This window comes from Leopardus geoffroyi, chromosome A1, assembly GCF_018350155.1.
Source record: "Leopardus geoffroyi isolate Oge1 chromosome A1, O.geoffroyi_Oge1_pat1.0, whole genome shotgun sequence".
Classification (NCBI taxonomy): Eukaryota; Metazoa; Chordata; class Mammalia; order Carnivora; family Felidae; genus Leopardus; species Leopardus geoffroyi.
Window position 1 is genome coordinate 198,135,084 of NC_059326.1, and position 17,418 is coordinate 198,152,501.

General features: G+C 40.2%; 1 protein-coding gene across 1 annotated transcript; it reads right to left on the minus strand.

The window, feature by feature from the left end:
• Positions 1-8,308: 8,308 nt before the first annotated feature.
• SPINK7 (serine peptidase inhibitor Kazal type 7) lies at positions 8,309-12,373 on the minus strand. Its single transcript, XM_045438002.1, has 4 exons — positions 12,101-12,373; positions 10,783-10,808; positions 9,940-10,064; positions 8,309-8,588 (listed from the first exon to the last, which is right to left on the minus strand). Exons 1-4 carry the CDS (start codon positions 12,159-12,161, stop codon positions 8,543-8,545), a joined length of 258 nt encoding a protein of 85 aa, XP_045293958.1. The 5' UTR covers positions 12,162-12,373; the 3' UTR covers positions 8,309-8,542.
• Positions 12,374-17,418: the final 5,045 nt, after the last annotated feature.

Genomic DNA, 17,418 nt, shown 5'->3' on the forward strand with positions numbered 1-17,418 from the left:
TTGATATCTGATCAAGTTCTTTTCCCCACTTTTAATATATAAATTCTTGGCCAACCTTTAGCAAGAATCTTCCCTGTCCTTGATAACTAATGTTAGTAATTTTCCATCTACTCACTCCCTCAACTTGCTCCTTGGCTATAAATCCCCACTTATTATATTCGGAGTTGAGCACTATCTCTATCTCTCTTATTGCAATAGGAGCATTCAAGACTATACCTTGAATGGCACCTTCCCTACCATTTTAATAAGTGCCAAATAATTTTTCTTTAACAAGCTTACAAAATAAAGTTAATGACACCATTATCATAAGCTTGTTGTAAGTTTCAAATGAGATGTATATGTAAGTGCTTATCCAGGGTCTGGCACAAAGTAAGCTCTTAACAGATTTTGGTATTTGACGATGATGATCAAGATAGCGAAGACAATAACAGTGACAGTGGTCTGAAGAAAAGATCAGGAAGCACTTAGGAACTGTCTTAAAATATGCAGATGATGTATCTTTGTGGCCTTACTGGAAATAATAGATATTGGCACTGATAGCAAAAGAAACTTTGTGATGATCAGCAATGTTTGATAATGACTGCAGGTAATGAGGATCTTATCATTTTAATCGTCTCATTGGAAGTCAAGTGAATACTTGTCAGGGATCCTGTAGAGGTAATTCCTTTATTGAATGTGAGAATGACCTCTATCCACATTTTTGAACTTGTCTTTTTTAATGGCAAAATACTTTATTTAATGGCAATAGCAATGACAGTAATAATATTTACTGAGCACTAAGTATGTGTCAGGTAGTTTTTGGAATTGTTGTATGAATATTAACCTATTTAAATTTTAAAACTATATGAGATAAACACTACTACTATCAAGACTTTACAAATAAAAGAAGTGAAGCACAGAGAACATAAATAACTTGCCCAAGGTCACAAGAGTGCGTAGTGGAACTGGAAAATATTATATGGAAGAATGATACACTAAACAGATCACAGAGGCTCTCTGTTACTTAAAGAAGGACTGTGGCAGCTTGGTTTCCTAATCCCCACTTCCTATAGTGGCCCTTGAGTCACTCTCATGGAGACCCTAGGGCTCCACAGGATAATTTAAAGATCACTGGTCTCGGTGAGAAGTTCCCACATTCCACCCTCAGGCTCCAGAAGGTGGGATAGGGGTTTAGTGAGGCAAGTACTATTTGAGGGAGAGTTTGTCTAGATCAGAGCCTGATAACTTGGCTTTGGTTATAAGAGTGTGAATGCAGAAGGGAGAAGAGAAGGGAAAGAGGATGATCTAGAAGGAACAAGTTCACATACAGTTACAGGGCCATAACGAGAGAATCTCTAGGAAATAAGGCAGTCATCTAAATTGAAACCCAAGAAGAGACTTGAATCTCAAGATTTTAGACACAAAATTAGAGGAGAACTAATATAGAGGTGACTCTGTGGAGGGTGTCGGAAGGCTGGGCTGGGTGGGATTATAATTGCTTAAACCTCTTCTGCTTCTGGGGAAGACTGACCAGAGTTTAGGACTTGTTGATGTGCACACATGCACACAGGGTTAAGTGGTCACCTCTGGAGGAGAAATATTGCAGGATTTGGGAATCAGGAAAGCTTTGACACTAAGTCACCTGAGCTTTTCAGAAATGTCTTCCAACACAATGGTAGTACTTTCCTCCTAATAAGCAAGACTGTTTAGGCAGCACTGAGTTATAGTGGAATAGAAAAAAAAAAAAAAAAAAAAAGCCTAAAATGTCACTATGAAGTTGAGTTCCCCACCCCCCCCGAAGGAATTCTGAACTATTTTCAGTATGTATTGGGGGTGGGAGAGGCGGGGAGAGCCTTACTGTTTATTTGAGAATTTACTTAAGAATTCAGCCCAGTGTAGCATATCCTTCCCATATTCTCTTGTTATTTCACATTAGGAAGTCACTTCTGTGCCTGTACTTTGCATTCTCAGAGGAACAGGTTTATCAGGTTACTGGTATCTGCTTTGCATAACAATTAGGAAGAACACATTTTTAAATTTTAACTCTTTGTTTTGAAATAATTGTTGCAAAACTAAAACAAGGAACTTCTCGAGTACTCTTTACCCCAAGACTCCATTCAAATTTTGCCATTTGTGTCCACAATGCCTTTATAACAGAACGATCCAACCCAACCTGATTTAATATTGTTATGATGGCAGTAGTCTCTACCAAAGTCTTAGCTGCCCTTTTTGGAAAAATGAATAAGTCCATCCTAAAATTCGTATGGAAATACAAGTTACCTAGTATAGCCAAAACAGTCTTAAAAATGAAGAAGGCTGGAGGATGCACCCTTCTCAATTTTAAAATTTACTACAAAGTTATAGTAGTCAAGGCAGTGTATAACAATTGAAGATCCAAAAATAAACTTTTTATTTATGGTCGGTTGATTTTTGACAAAGGCAAATTGCCAAGACAACCTACTGGAGAAAGAATAGTCTTCAAAAATTCATGCTGGGACACTAAGGTTGGACACTTACTTCATCTTGTATAAAAAAGTATAACAGAAATTAACACAAAATGGATCAAAGACTAAATGTAAGAATTATAACTTTTGAAGTCTTAGAAGAAAACATAGGCGTGAATCTTTGTGACCTTTTAATGGGCAATGGCTTCTTAGATATGCTACCAAAAACAATAAACAAAAGGGAAAATAAATAAGTTGATTTTATCAAAATTAAAAACTTTTGTTCTTCATTAGACAGCCCAAAGAATGAGAGAAAATATTTGCAAATCATAGTTCTCATAAAGGACTAGTATTCAGAATATATAAACAGAATATATACAGCTCAACAATACCAGACAAATAATCCAGTTAAAAAATGAGCAAAGGATTTTGAATAAACATTTTTCCAAAGAAGATATACAAATGGCCAATAAAGACAAGGAAATGCAAATCAAAGCCAAAATGAGTACAATTTCACATCCATTAGAATGTCTAAAAAAAAAAAAGACAAGGTGTTTAAGATGTAAAGAAATTGGAACCCTCATACATTGCTGGTGGGAATGGCAAAGGTCCTAGCAGCTGCTTTGGAAAAGAGTTTGTTAGGTCCTCAAAAAGTTAAATGTAGAGTTACTCTATGGCCTAGAAATTCTACTTCTGGTATTTACCCAAGAGAATTGAAAACAAAACAAAACAAAATCTTGGATGTGAATGTTCATGGCAGCTTTATTCATAATGGCTCAAAACTGGAAACAATCCAAGTATCCATTGATTGATAAATGTTGAATGTAGTTTAGCCATAGAATGGAATATTATTCCGCTACAAAAAGGAATAAAGTACTGACACCTGTTACCACATGGATTAATCATGAAAATCTTATGCTAAGTGAAGGAAGTTAGACACTATATAATATGACTCTGCTTATGTATGATGTCCAGAGTGGTAAATTCATAGACAAGAATTAGATTCATGGTTGCCAGGGGCTGGAAAGATGGGGGAATGAGAGTGGCTGCCAGTGGGCTTGGAGTTTCTTTTTGGAGTGATGGAAGGTATTGCAATCAGATGGTGGTGATGGTTGCACAATTTTGTGAGTAGACTAGAAACCACTGAGTTATACACTTGAAAAATGAGGATGTTTATAACTAATAGAATGCCACATGTTAATTATACTTAAATTTTAAAAATTAAAAAAAGTAAAAACATGAATTTTTTTATGTGGACTCTCAACAACAATAATAAAAGATGCATTCAGGATCATGAATTGTCATGTTCTTTAGTCTCTTTCAATGAAGAATATTTAAAAGGCCTGTTCTTGGTTTTTGAAAGTTGTAGATGAGTTATTTTGCAGCAGGTTTCTGAATTTGAGTTTGTCTGACATTTCCTAGGGGCTATGTTCAAGTTGTGCATTTTTGGCAGGGAAATACAGAAGTTACTCTACATTATTTGCGCTGTATACTTTGAGATAGTTTACGTGATGTTGCCCCATCACTAACGATGCTAAGTTCGATCACTTGTGCAGGTTAGTGTCTGCCAGGTTTCTCCACTCTATGGTGACTCTTTTTCCTTTCAAAATTAGTAAATATTTTGTGATGAGATCCTTGAGATTATTCGAATATCTCATTTTTCATCACAGTCTTACACTATAAAGTGAGGCCATATCCAATGGAGCAAACTATATACATAAATTCATGTACTCTTATATGTTCACATTGTACATTTGCCTTTTCACTTTCTAGTATCAATTTCTACAGAACTGAAATGTTCCCATTTATCTCAAACCAAGAAAAAAAACAACCCAGAATGTTTGCTGATCATGGGACTTTACTTCCAACATGCCAAACACATTTCCAAGAATGTGGTCTATGTTTTGGGCCTGGGTAAATGTTGGAGAAGGAAGGCATACCGGTCGTAATCAACCCTTTCATTTCTGTAGGACTTTTCAGTTTACAAAGCGTGTTTGCATGCATATGTCATCTGACTGTCACAATATACAGGTTAAATTAGGGATTATTATTCTCTTGATTTTGTCAGTAAGGAAAGTGCTATCACACACATGAATGACCAACCCACGGCCACACACACCAGTGAAAGTTCAGGTTCGCATTAACACATAAGTCTCCTGTCCCAAGTTTTGTTGTGTTCTCCTGAGCTGTTTGGTGAAGTTGTATAATGAAGACAGAGAGGATGAGGACGTCAAAGACCTCAGTGATGCAAATGCTGATGAGTACACAGAGAAGCAAGTAAAACTGAATAAAATCATTTTCTCTTCCAGGTCTAAACTTGGAGAGGTAAAAATTTAAAAATAAACCGCCTTTACATTTGCATTTATGGTTATCAGCTTCCCTGTGGCAAAGATTTACTTTCCCTGGCAGGGAAAAAGGGAAAGAAAGGAAATTAATTACATATGTGATAGTAAGATATATATATATATATATTTAGTCCATTGACGTTAACTAGCTTACGATGAAAACCAAAGTCTTCATTGCCAATATCACACTTCAGTGGGAGATAATTTTAACCATTTCTATTCTAAGGTTGCTACCATAATAATTCTCAATAGTATACTTGTAACCCTGTTTCTTGATTTCTTAACTAAAAAGAGTTACTTATTGACCCCCATCTATGAAGGAAAAATTAATTTACATTACCTTCCCATCTTTAGTTCTTCCCAATTTTTGATGACTATATCATGACTTTTAGCTCTTCCCAATTTTTGATGAGTATATCACGACTTTTCAGTCTTAATATTACCTTTATAACTTTAAATAATATATTTTAGTCACTTTCTATTATTCTCATCCTTAGATAGCATCTCGTAATTCTGCAATAAAATTACTTGCCCCCACACACTTCCCCCAGCCAACTTTTTTCTCTAAAGATTTGTCACCTCTATGTTAATTTTTACATTTCATACATTAAAAATATACTCATTCCGTTCTGTATACTGTAATTCATTCTACTACCGGTTAACCATAGATTGATTCTAAAATTTGAAGAGCAATAACTGTTTTTAAACATCATTTATAAATATTGAAAGGATTTTACAGACATATCAATTGTAGGCCAAACCTAGACTTCAAATTGAGAAAGATCAGAAACCTCCTTTTAGGTGGTAAGTTTTGGTGAATGTTGGCAGAAAAGGGGGCAGTGTCATCAACGGTTAGCATCTGCTTTGGATGCAGTATAGACTGAAGAACTCATGCGGCTCAGGTCTGCAATAAAGCGAGATGTTTCCTAACTTTCTTTATGCAGTGTGGTGTGTAGAACAGATGCTAGTTAGACCCTGAGCAAGCAGAACCATCCACCATTCCCGGTTTTGCAATTCTGCCCATCATTTTACTTTGGGAGCTTCTTTTATATCACCTGAAAAGTTTGGCTGATAACGTTTACCTTATGATGTTATGTGGGGATTAAACGAGACAGAAAATATGAAAGTATTTTGTGAACTCTAAGTGCTTTATAGATGTTATTATACATTGGGTCATTTCATGGTAGAAGGAATTTGATTCTCGAGAGTATTGAGGTATAATGGATGAAATTCTGGAAACACTATTTGGGCCCTGGACTGGGAGTAGCAAATCTGGGTTCTTGTCCTCATCTTCCATGTGAACAAGGAGACATTTCCAATTTTGGGAATTCAGAGTTTCCATCCATAAAATGAGGTGGTTGACTGGCTCTCTTTCATCCTTGACGATCAGGAATTCTAGTGTAGGTGTGTATTTGCCCACGTTTTGTATCATGGTTTTGTTGATATGTTTCCCTGACCTTCACGCAGTTGGCAGGGATTGTCGTAGGTTTTTCTATCTGTACCATACACCAGGGTGAAGACGAGCTCATGGGGTAGGGGTATGCCCATGCCTTGGTCTTTATCACAATCCATCTTCAAGGAGAAGGGAGCTTTTGTGTACTCAGAAATGAGCTTCTGAGGATTCAGGTCAGCCGAGAAGTTGTGAGTGAGATCGGAGGAAGAATGGGAAGGACTGAGGTAGCCAAAAACTTGATAGCAGCAGAGGAGAAAGGGGTGAGGCAAATGGAGAAATACAGAAATCAAGGCTCCTAAGAAGGTATAAGCAACTGAAGATACGTAAGAAAGATTGGTGAGGAATACCAGGAAAATGCAGGTGTTTGTTTAAGACAGAGCAAACAGTGTTAGATGCAGGGATAAATCAAAACTGGGAGAAGGAAAAACAAGAGAAGCTGAGGATATGAGAAGGTGGGAGGAACTGGCATGATGAGAAGAGCAGCACAGACTGGGAGACTGAGGGGGGGTGTGCCACTCAGGTGAGGGGATGCTCTACACACACCAGCAGGTGTGAGCAGTTCAGGAGAGGATCACACCAGTGTGGGAGGGAGCTCAGAACCGGGAGGTGAGAGCTGCTGAAGGTGGCAAGCAACTCAAGAGAGCTAAGCCAGCAAGCCCATCTGACCACCTGTTCTAGGCCCTTCACTGTCCAGATCACGACTTCTCCCTATCTGCTACTTTTACTTCAGCAGCTCTGTTTTTTTCTGAGATACTTCCCTATCCTTGCTCTTCTTCACAGTCTCCATAGTTGACTTGACCATGATCTGGCTTGGCTTTAACTTTGAACTTGACGTTGAACTTGACTCTGGTTCAGACCCGTATTTTATCCCAAATCATCTCGACCATGTTACCTGTGTCATGATCATGGGGACAGAGTCTGTACTTAATGTGATTATATAGCAATTTAGAGGTAGAATATAAAGGCGGGAGTCAACTGCTTATAAGCCTTTTTTATACCACTTTTATGGAGTCACCATAACTATGAATTCCCTCTCTACTTGAGTTTGTAAGGAGATAAGGTTTCCAAAGGCCTCCTTTTATCTTTAGGGCAGCCTATAGGTGGTGGGCAGGACTATCCTCTTTCAATCTCTGGGCCAAGAATAGTTCTGGAGCAAGTGAGGGAAAAAGTGAACATGGGGAGGAGAAAATGAGCCATGAAAGTACACCAAGGCCCAAACTAGGTCACTAATGTTTTGTGAGCTACGCGTAGTGCTGAGACTTCTTCAAAGCCTCTGTGGAAAGAACTCCAGCTTCACCACTTGGAGGGAATTATATGTCTCTGTATTTAAAGGAAAAATGCACAACTTGCCAATACTGTCAATGTTGTCTTGGTGCACAGCGGTATCTACATATTACAGGTATGGAAGACAGGTGTTAGAAAGGAGCTCAAGCCATGTCGTAGTCAGTGCCAGGGATGTTCTATTAAGGCGACAGTAGGAGGTTAGCAAGGTGAGAGACAGGAAAAGAGAAATTATTGAATGCTCATGGAAAGAGATGGGCAGGAAAGTCTTCCCTCCGGGGATGACATCTTTTTTTTTTTTTTTTTTAATGTTTATTTATTTATTTTGAGAGAGAGAGTGAGGAGAGGCAGAGAAAGAGGGTAAGAGAGAATCCCAAGCAGGCTCTGTGCTGACAGCATGGGGCTCCATCTCATGAACTGTGAGATCATGACCTGAACTGAAATCAAGAGTCAGACACTTAACAGACTGAGCCACCCAGGCACCCCATCAGGGATGACTTGTTACAACGAAGGAGTCTTCCTTCTGAGGCACTTTGGAAAAGAGACTAATATAAAGGATCAGTATGGTCCACAGACTAGTTCCCAGTGACAGGTACTGACTAAGGAAAGTAAAGACTCCAGGACAGGGTAAGATGTTCACTGGTCTGTGTGTGTGGGTGGGTGTGCATGCGTGTGCGTGTGTCTTTTTGAAGTCACTTGGAATTCTTCATACAGGATTTTCTCCTAAAGGAGATTTATGTGTTCTTCGGTTTTATTTTTAAACTGATATGCGACATCCCAATCTAAGAAACAAATACAAGCAGAAGTAAAGGTAAACTATGTAAGGAGATTCTTTTACTGAGGTACAAAAAGAGGCCCAGAAATCAGTGAGGCATGAGGAGGACCGCAACAATTTTCTCTGCCCAACAAAGATGCGTCGCATTCCGTCTCTGCCCTTACCCAGAACCCTGGCTGAGATGAGGGAGAGGGCAGTCAGAGCCCAGGGAAGATGAAGGTGATGGTGAAGATGTCATCGCTCTGTCTCCATGTCTGCGGGAAAGTTAGCATGCTCCTTCATGAAGAAACTGAACTTTTCCGTTACTTTTCCTATGAGAAAACACACCAGATTCATTAAGCAAGAGGAAATGTTATATAATGTTAGAGCCAAAAGGAACTGTAGAAATTATGAGGCAGAACTTAATGTTACAGATGAGGAAACTGAATCCCTGAAAAGGAATGTCCCTGCCACAGGCAGTTTCTGACAGAAGCCAAGTTTCCCTAGTCCAGTGATACATCCAGCCTACCCACGGCCCCCACTGACCCCAGAGCCTGGGGTTACCCTGCATCTTACAAAGAAGGAGGGCTTCTGACAAGGGGAGTTGAGGTGGCCTGCCCCTCAGATTTTCTTGCTCAGCAAGGCCTGTGATGAAGCTGGATCCTGCAGTGGTAAGAACCGCCACCACATGTCCCCTTCAGTGTCCTTGAACACAAGCTAGTTGCTAGGCCAAAGGCCCAATACGTGTGCATCTTCTCTTTTCTGAAGATTCCCTCTTCCTGAGTAGAAATAAAGATGCAGACATACCTTTGTGGGCTAGAGGCCTCCCCTGCTAGTCCACCTTGTGAGATAATCACGGAGATGAAAAATATTAAGATTGAAGATGGATGGCCAAAATCCAGTGGTCTAAAAAGACTTAACAATGAGCAGAGCGGACTTTGTGTAAGGGAATAAATGCTTAGGTGCCTGTTTTGCATTAAAGAAGTGGCAACTGCCTAGTTATATTGCCTTCAAAAATACCATGCAGGCTAAACGAAATACCTAAACAAAACATGCCCGTGGACCCAGGTGGAAGCACCGAGAGCTGCATTCCCCTCTTTTAGATAAAAGAAAAAAATTGCCATAGCCTTATTCCCCTTTTCTCCCTTAAGGCTACAGATAGAGCTGCTAGGAATTTAGGAGCGGAAAGGCTTTCCAGCCAGTTTGTCTAAGAATCAAGCAGTATGGCCATAAGTCTCTTAGAAGTCATGTGGGATAGTGGGTTTCAATGATTTCTTAGTGTGGGGTTTAAGATCCTTCTCTCTAACAAAATACTGTGTGGAACCCCATTACCGAAAACAGCCAAAAGCTGAACTTGGGGTTGGAGATCACCCCCAATGATCCCCTTAGTTCCTCTGGTGACTCTGGTGCCTCTGTAGAACCTCTAGGCTCCTGGTCTTATTGGACTCCCTCAACTGAGACAGGAATTGGCAGTTGGGGGATGGATGGAACGAGTTCAAGCTGGCAGAGCAGGGGGCCAAGCCTAGCCTGACCACAAGACAGTCAGTTTTCTCTCTCTCCCAGATGCTTCGGGGTGGGAATAAGCACAGCTTATGGAGAGTGAAACAGGCTCATAGAAAGAGGAGAAGTTTGCTGTGGAGGACACTGGCCGCAACTTCTTTTTTCTTCCCATGAGGTACTCACAAATTCTCAATGCATAGGTGGCATTCATTCCCATAGGTGATGTAATCAGAACCACAGACAGGCAGGTACGTGATGGGGCAGGGGATGGCCACCACTGGGTACTTCTTGTAAATGCTGCAGTCCCCCTGTGTTGGACACAAGAGAATGTCCTGCTGTTTTCAGGCCCCCAAGCTAGGCTACGCTGGCCTCTGTTGGGCAGGAGGCAGAATACCATCCTGGGAATCCCAGATCAGATATTCTGATGCTCCTATGGCTACTTCTATTAGTAATAATATTACCACCATGACAAATACTCGTACTGCTATCACCACTTCTGTGACTGCTAGGATAGTCTGCTATTATTAATTCCTGAGAATTTCCATGCTAGGCATTAACCTTGAATTGTACATGAGTTTTTTTTTTTTGTTTACTGAATAAGGTAGGCTCGACTATGATGCCTGTTTATAGATGGGGGGAAATTATGGCTTCAAAACAAAGAACTTGTATAACATAAACGCAGTTAATAATGGGTTTGGGATTTGAATCTAGAGCCCACCCAGTTAACCAAGGTAACTGCCCTGCCTCTCACATGTTGCCCTTTCCATGAAGACTTTACCAGTCTCTCAGCTGGAAGTCATCTCTCTTTCCCTTAACTTGGGATTTTTTTTTTTTTTTAGGCTACAGTTATTTATATGTATATCCCATTGCTTCAACTGCCTTCTGGAGAGCAGAGTTTTTAATCTGTGTCTGCCTCCTCCTTCTGCCCCCCAAACATGCTTAATTAATTCTACATATATATTGCAAAAATGTTTGTTGACTAAATGTCAATGGAAATTGAAATTAAACATAATTCAATATACTCACTTTTGTTAAAGATAGGCTAGCAGCTTCTGAAAGAGAATTAGAGATGGAAACGTTAAAAATAAAGGAAAGTCTTGAAGTCTCATTGATTAATGTAAAATCGGGCCTATAGATTAAGACTCTGTATTTGCTATGGCAAGAAATCTCAGCGCACGCTTTGTTCTTATATAAAACTCCAGCTGTTTGCTGAAGAAGCCAAATGGCCAATAAGGTAAGCCCTTTATTCAGTCAAGAGAATTAGCCAGTTTCTTCCCTTTATTGACCACGAGATATTTTCTGGAGCTCATGATGATGGTTCAAAGTCAGATAGCAATAGAAGGTATTGCAGTCACCCCTCCTAAGAGCCTGAAGTGCTGCCATCATTGATATTCTCTCCTCCAAAGTGACATAAAAAAATGTAACGGAGGGGCGCCTGGGGGGTTCAGTCAGTCAAGCATCCAACTCTTGATTTCGGCTCAAGTCATGATCTCGTGGTTCATGAGATCGAGCCCCGCGTTGAGCTCTGCACTGACAGTGCAAATTAGGATTCTCTCTCTCCCTCTCTTTCTGCCTCCCCCCGCCCATTAATAAATAAACATTAAAAAAGAAATGGAATGGAATATTGTTAAGGTGTTAGAATCTTAATTTATTTAAATAATTTTCACCATATAAAAGTCTAATTGTCGACTCCTGGGCTTTGGAGAATTGGGTTTTATTTTGATCCTCCTGGACTGATTTGGAGAGATATCCAAGTTTTTCTGTGCTGCTACACTGAGGAATCGTATCTAATAACACCAACCACTTCCAGTGTTCTTATGAAATTAGGTAGACTTATGAAGAAATTCGTTCTTTTTTTTTTTTTTTTTTTTTTATGATTCCATGGATGAAAATAAAAAATCCTTAAAAGCAAAGACCCTGGAACCAAATCCCCCAATACCAGCTAGTACACAAGATCCTCCCTTCCCAGGCCAGGGCTGTTTGTGTTAAAAACCAGTACACTATATCTTTTTTGATATTTATTGATTGATTTTGAGAGAGAGGGAGAAAGAGCACAGGCGGGGAAGGGACGGTGGGGGGGGGGGGGTAGAGAGAGAGAGAGAATCCCAAGCAGGATCCGTGCTGCCAGCTCAGAGCCCAACGCGGGGCTCAAACTCACAAACCGTGAGATCGTGACCTGAACCCAAATCAAGAACCAGCCGCTTAACCAACTGAGCCACCCAGGTGCTCCACAAACCAGTACGCTCTAAATCCACATGACCAGACATTTCTCTCAAATGCTGAGAAGGGGTTATTTGAGAAGACACGCAATGACTTTACAGGGTGCTGTCTACCCTTAACTCACCTGAGCTGCTGAAGAAATGGGTCACTGTGCAGAACAGGAGCAAACCCCCAATGATCTTCATGGTGGAGACGGCTGTGATGCGGTCGCTCTGTAGGCTGTCACACCCGCTACATCAGCCATACCCCAGGGAAGGGGTCATGTTTATATGCCAATGCTTGGTTTCTCCACCTTTCCTGTGAGGTCACCCAGAGTCAGTGCTGGCTCCGAGAGGCTCTCAAAGTACAACGTCACACCCTGGGTGGTTGCGGTTCTTGTCACTTAATTGCTGCTTAATACCTGACCGACAAATTGATTATTTGAGGTGAGAAGAATTTTCCTGTCTGCACCAGAGGTGGGGACTGTTATTTAGAATTCTAAACTTCACATAGTAGAAGAAATTGAGTATAGGCTGCTTGGCCTAGTTACAAAATAAGTTAAAACATCAAACTTTTTTTCACCAAATAAAGAATATTAGATTAAACCGATCACACTTAGTTTTATATTTTGCGTCCTCAGAAAATACTGATTATTTTTGAAGAAATGAACATCATAATTAGAGTTTCATACATGGTAGTTAGAATATGGAATGTGAGCTTCAGGACAACTCATTGAGGAAGGAATTCTTATTACCCTAATTTTACCAGTGAGTAAGTTGAGACTCAGAGTATTTAAGTAATCCTCATGAGATCATGAAACTAATTAATGGGGGAGCCTATGATGAGTTCAGTAATGGAAAAGGAGAGAAGCGAATGCCCTAATAAAGAGGGTTCCTTATGAGTTTTATTGTTTGCTATGAACATCTGAAGAGAATGAATACTGAGAAAAAGCCATTAAGTTTCAAGAATGGGTGTCTTTGTTGAGGTTTGAAAATGCATTTAGCAAAGGGAAATGAGAATGGGTTCAAAGGGAGATGAGGATGAAGTAGAGAATAACATTATAATGTTTTTTGGACGTTTGATAATCAAAGAGAGGAGGGGAGTGGAAGAAGCCAAAGATTCAGTGAAGTCTAGGGAACACTGAACATGCCTCATAGCCAAAGGGAAGAAGAAGGAATTTAAGATAGATGGTGGAGGGTGGCTAATTGGAGCAGGATAGAGAAGTAGTAAATAAGGTTAAGAACACAAGGTGAAACACCCTTCCCTCTGTCATAGGAAGGGTCCCTCTTCAAAGGAAGAGGAAGAAAGATGAAAGGGTACCCATTGTAAGGTTGGCTCAGACTGTTAAATTCTGGGGTTACCGTTTGCAGAAAAAACTATGTTGGTCTGGAAGCTGGAGAAGGAGGCTTGGTACAGACGTCAATGGGAGAATGTCAGACAGTCAACAATGGATATAAAAATTAATGGCCACTGGGGCACCTGGGTGGTCCAGTCGGTTAAGCGTCCGACTTTGGCTCAGGTCATGATCTCACAGTCTGTGAGTTTGAGCCCCACGTCAGGCTCTGTGCTGACAGCTCAGAGCCTGGAGCTTGCTTCGGATTCTGTGTCTCCCTCCCTCTCCGCGCCTCCCCTGCTCACGCTGTGTCTCTCTCTGTCTCAAAAATAAAAACATTACAAAAAAAATTTAAAAAAAATTAATGGCCACTGAGCAACACTAACACTAGATTTTTGCAGCACTAGATTTTGTCTCCCAAAATATGTTACAACACTGAGTGAGAAATGAAAAAAAAAATATGACTTTCTGGATAGGAAGTGTGTACGTCAGAGACTGGAGGGGAACCATAAAGAGGGACATAGGCCCGGAAGAAAGTCAAGTGTTCAAGAAGGTTCTGATAGACTATGCAAGATGTGAGCAGTTATGAATTTAGAGGTCACAGTTCAGAATACGTGTGAACTTAGTAGTAGCAGTAGGTGTAGGAAATATGAACAATTGTTTACGGAGGCTATGGCTAGTGGGCAAAATGTCAAATTAATTTCTCAGGGGTGGGGCTGACATAATAATCTTCAAGGGTGTATCCAGATGTAAAGCAGATAAAGATTGGTGAAAAAAAAGAGTTCTTTGGATTTAAAAAGGTCAGGAAAATGAGATAAAATGATCAGACATGGGTTGCTTTGGTTTGGACAGCTGCTTACAGGAAGAAGAAAATTTTAAGTTGTACAATGAGCCATGAATTATAGAGGGAGGATCCTTTGAAGGTGAAAGATGAAGGCCAAGAAGACAAAAAGCAGTCCCTTTAGGCTCAGGGAAGTTTCTTTATTCCTCCTGACTTTCCTGTAAGGGGAGGGGAAACTTGAGGCCTTGTCAGACTATGACCATGGCTCCATTTTAGGGAAGGCAAGGTAGGACTAATGTAGAAAAACATAAAAATAAAACGAGAGAAAAATTTGAGAATATTAGGGCTCTTTCCCCAGTGGATTTAAGGAATCACAGAGAAGAGAAAGGTGACCCATTAGAAGGTTAGTGAACAGTGGTAGAATTCATTTGGATCAGGACCTGAATAAAGAGTTTCTGGGTCAGTTAGCTGGAGGGAACTAAGCAAGCCAGCACCATGGCTGGGCAGTAATCCAGGTATAGAATAATGGCTGTAGGAAGGGAAAGGTACAATAAGAAAATTAACCACATGTTGTGTACTTGCTATGTGCTAGAACTGTTGTTACACCTGGTATATGCACTATCTAACTTAAAATAATCTTATGATCTGTGTGGTTATTTGTCCTGGTATTTAGCTGAGGCAACAGGGACTTTGAGAAATACCTAGTTTCAGGTTAAAAGCCAATGTTTTTTAATCACTCTGGTGTATGGCCTTTAAATGTAAATCTAAGACAAATCAAAGACAAGTTGGAAATTGGAATAATAAGAGTGAAGCTGATAAAATCAGAGCAGTTAGAAACAACAGCTAATGTTTAAATGAGCAGGCAGAAGGAGCTGAGTGCTGGATCAGAGTACATGGCCTTTTCATGTGTGAGGATCATATGGAAAGAAGGAGGGTTCCAGGGGGGACAGGGAACCTCTAGAGTCAAGGGACAAGGGTTCCTTCTCTGTCCCCTCATCCTCATCTAGCCAAGGTGCAATGCTGTGACAGCCCCTTTCCTACTTTATGCTTTCTGCTTCTCTCACATCTAGTGATGTTAACCTAGTTGGGGTTTCAGGTTTTCAAGTAAAACCCTTCCTTGAAACACTAATATGTACAACTGATAAATAGAGCTGAGGATTGGAGGTAGGTGAGAAGCACTTGGGACTCTACTATTTAATTCTATATTTTCCTCCTAATTGCTGCATCAGCCCATTTCTAATCCCCAGACTCCATCCTTCTTGGCATCCATCACAGGCTCCACCCAATACCCTTAAGGCCTTCTTGGGATAGTTTTAAAATCAATGACCTAGATTTGAGAGGACCAGTTCTTGCCTCTTGTCTGCCCTCCTCTCCCTTCCCTGTGTGGCTCCTTCACATCCTAGCTCTCTTTCTCCATCTCCCTCTCCTCCCTCTCCTCCTCCTCCTCCTTTGTCCCCCTCTCTCCCTCCTCCTTTCCCCTCCTTCTCCTCCTTCTCCTGCTTCTGCTTCTCCTCCTCCTCCTTTCTCCTCCTCCTTCTTTTTCTTTTTTTCTCCTTCTTCTCTTTCTCCTTCCCTTCTCCTCTTCCTCCCTTCTCCTCCTTCTCCTCCTCCTCCTCCTCCTCCTCCTCCTCCTCCTCCTCCTCCTTCTTCTTCTATGTAGCCCTCACTGTGTTCATGCCCTTTTGTGCACTGGGGCACAGTGACATAGAGATCTGGCTATTTGCATTTTGATCTTGTGTCTGGCAGGGCCTTGTTCCTTGCTTCTCATGGGAACAGGGAGTTATCACATCCAAGGATCCTGTGCTTTGGTTCTCTTTAATTTCCTTTGAATTGATGAGGTCAGATAGTTTTGATTATGGGACAAGATGGTGTGAATGAAAAGTAGCAACTCTTTTTCCTGTTGGTTCATGTTGCTCCTAGGTTATCTCATGCTATCTGGATTTAGATTTTACACACACATGGAGTTTCCAGCTCCTATTGACAAAATCGTGTCTGCTGTGCTCAGTGCCAAAGGGAACACTATTTCTTTTGGGAAGATCCACAATGAACTTTATTTTATTAAAGCCTCTATTAAAATTTCTGCATTACTCTAACTCAATTTTCTTCAAACTTCATTCTCCATAGTTATTATTTTACAAACATTAGATAACATCTAACGAGATGTTAGAGTTTTCTTCAACACTGAGAACTAAGAATTTACTCCAATTTCGTATAAAGTCATGATGTCCAATATAAAGATTTGTTACCAAAGAAGATCACTGAATTTTTGTTCTGTTTGGACTGCTCAGGAGTTCTTTATCATATTGAATAGAACTCCACTTCTATATGACTTTCTAGTTCTTTCTAGTGGAGTCTAATAGAATGAATCTGCTTTCTCTTTCCAAGTGTATCCCTCCAGATTTGCAAAGGCAGCTTTGGAGGAACTACTCAAAGTCTTTTCTCCCCAAATGATACAGATCAACTTCTTTAATGATTCCTTTACAGTATATAATCCCTTCAGTCCTCCATACCCCGACATATTAATGTTGCATTACTTAATAACAGTGAAACACGAGTCATAATCAAACTCACCTTTTCTGCTTGCTATTCCAGTCACTATTATCCTCACTGGAGATACAGAGATAAATAAGGCAGACAAAGACACTACTTCTTAGAACTTATTTTCTTATATAGTAAAATAAGGAAACTAATAAATAATATAGAAAGGTGATTTCATATTTTGACAAGTATTTCAAAGAAACTGTATCATGGTGTTGGAATAGTGAGTAGTATGGAAATAGGGAACAAATTGCATCGAGTGATTAGAGAAGGCTTCTGAGGATCTGAATGCTGAGGGCAGACACCTGAATGATGACAAGGACCCATTCTGGGAAAGCCAGGGAAACAATGGCTGCAGAGAGAAGAGCTAGAGATGGCCGCAGGCAACATCAAGCCTATTGAAGGATTCCATTTTCTCCAATTCCAGGATTACGTTAAATGGCTGCTTTTTCCTTGAAGCATTCAACATGTAAATCATTCAGGCTCTATCTAGCCCATGTCTTCTGCAATTAGACTACACGACTTGATTTGCGCTGAATTCTATGTAAGCTAGAATTACAAAACTCTTGAATCTGTTTTTTTCTTCTTTAGCTGGTCTTTTGTCCACAAATCCCTCTTCTTATTAGTTCCTATTACAAACTTTCCTTCTCGTGACTTCACTTAAGAGTCTGCGTCTAGGGGTTTATGGTCTCGAACATTCATTTAGTGTCTACCTGTTGAACTCCTATGCCTCACTTGTTATTATATGACCTTGTTTTATTCATTTTCATCACAGAATTCATTGTTACCTGATATTTCCTGTTCCTTAATT

What these genes read in the sequence shown, in the direction of transcription:
- SPINK7 (XM_045438002.1), bottom strand. Translation starts at nt 12,161, where the DNA reads ATGAAGATCATTGGGGGTTTGCTCCTGTTCTGCACAGTGACCCATTTC. An exon ending in CCATTTCTTCAGCAGCTCAG is followed by an intron (nt 10,809 to 12,100) that starts GTGAGTTAAGGG and finishes ATTCTCTTTCAG; the next exon opens with AAGCTGCTAGCCTATCTTTA. An exon ending in CTAGCCTATCTTTAACAAAA is followed by an intron (nt 10,065 to 10,782) that starts GTGAGTATATTG and finishes TGTCCAACACAG; the next exon opens with GGGGACTGCAGCATTTACAA.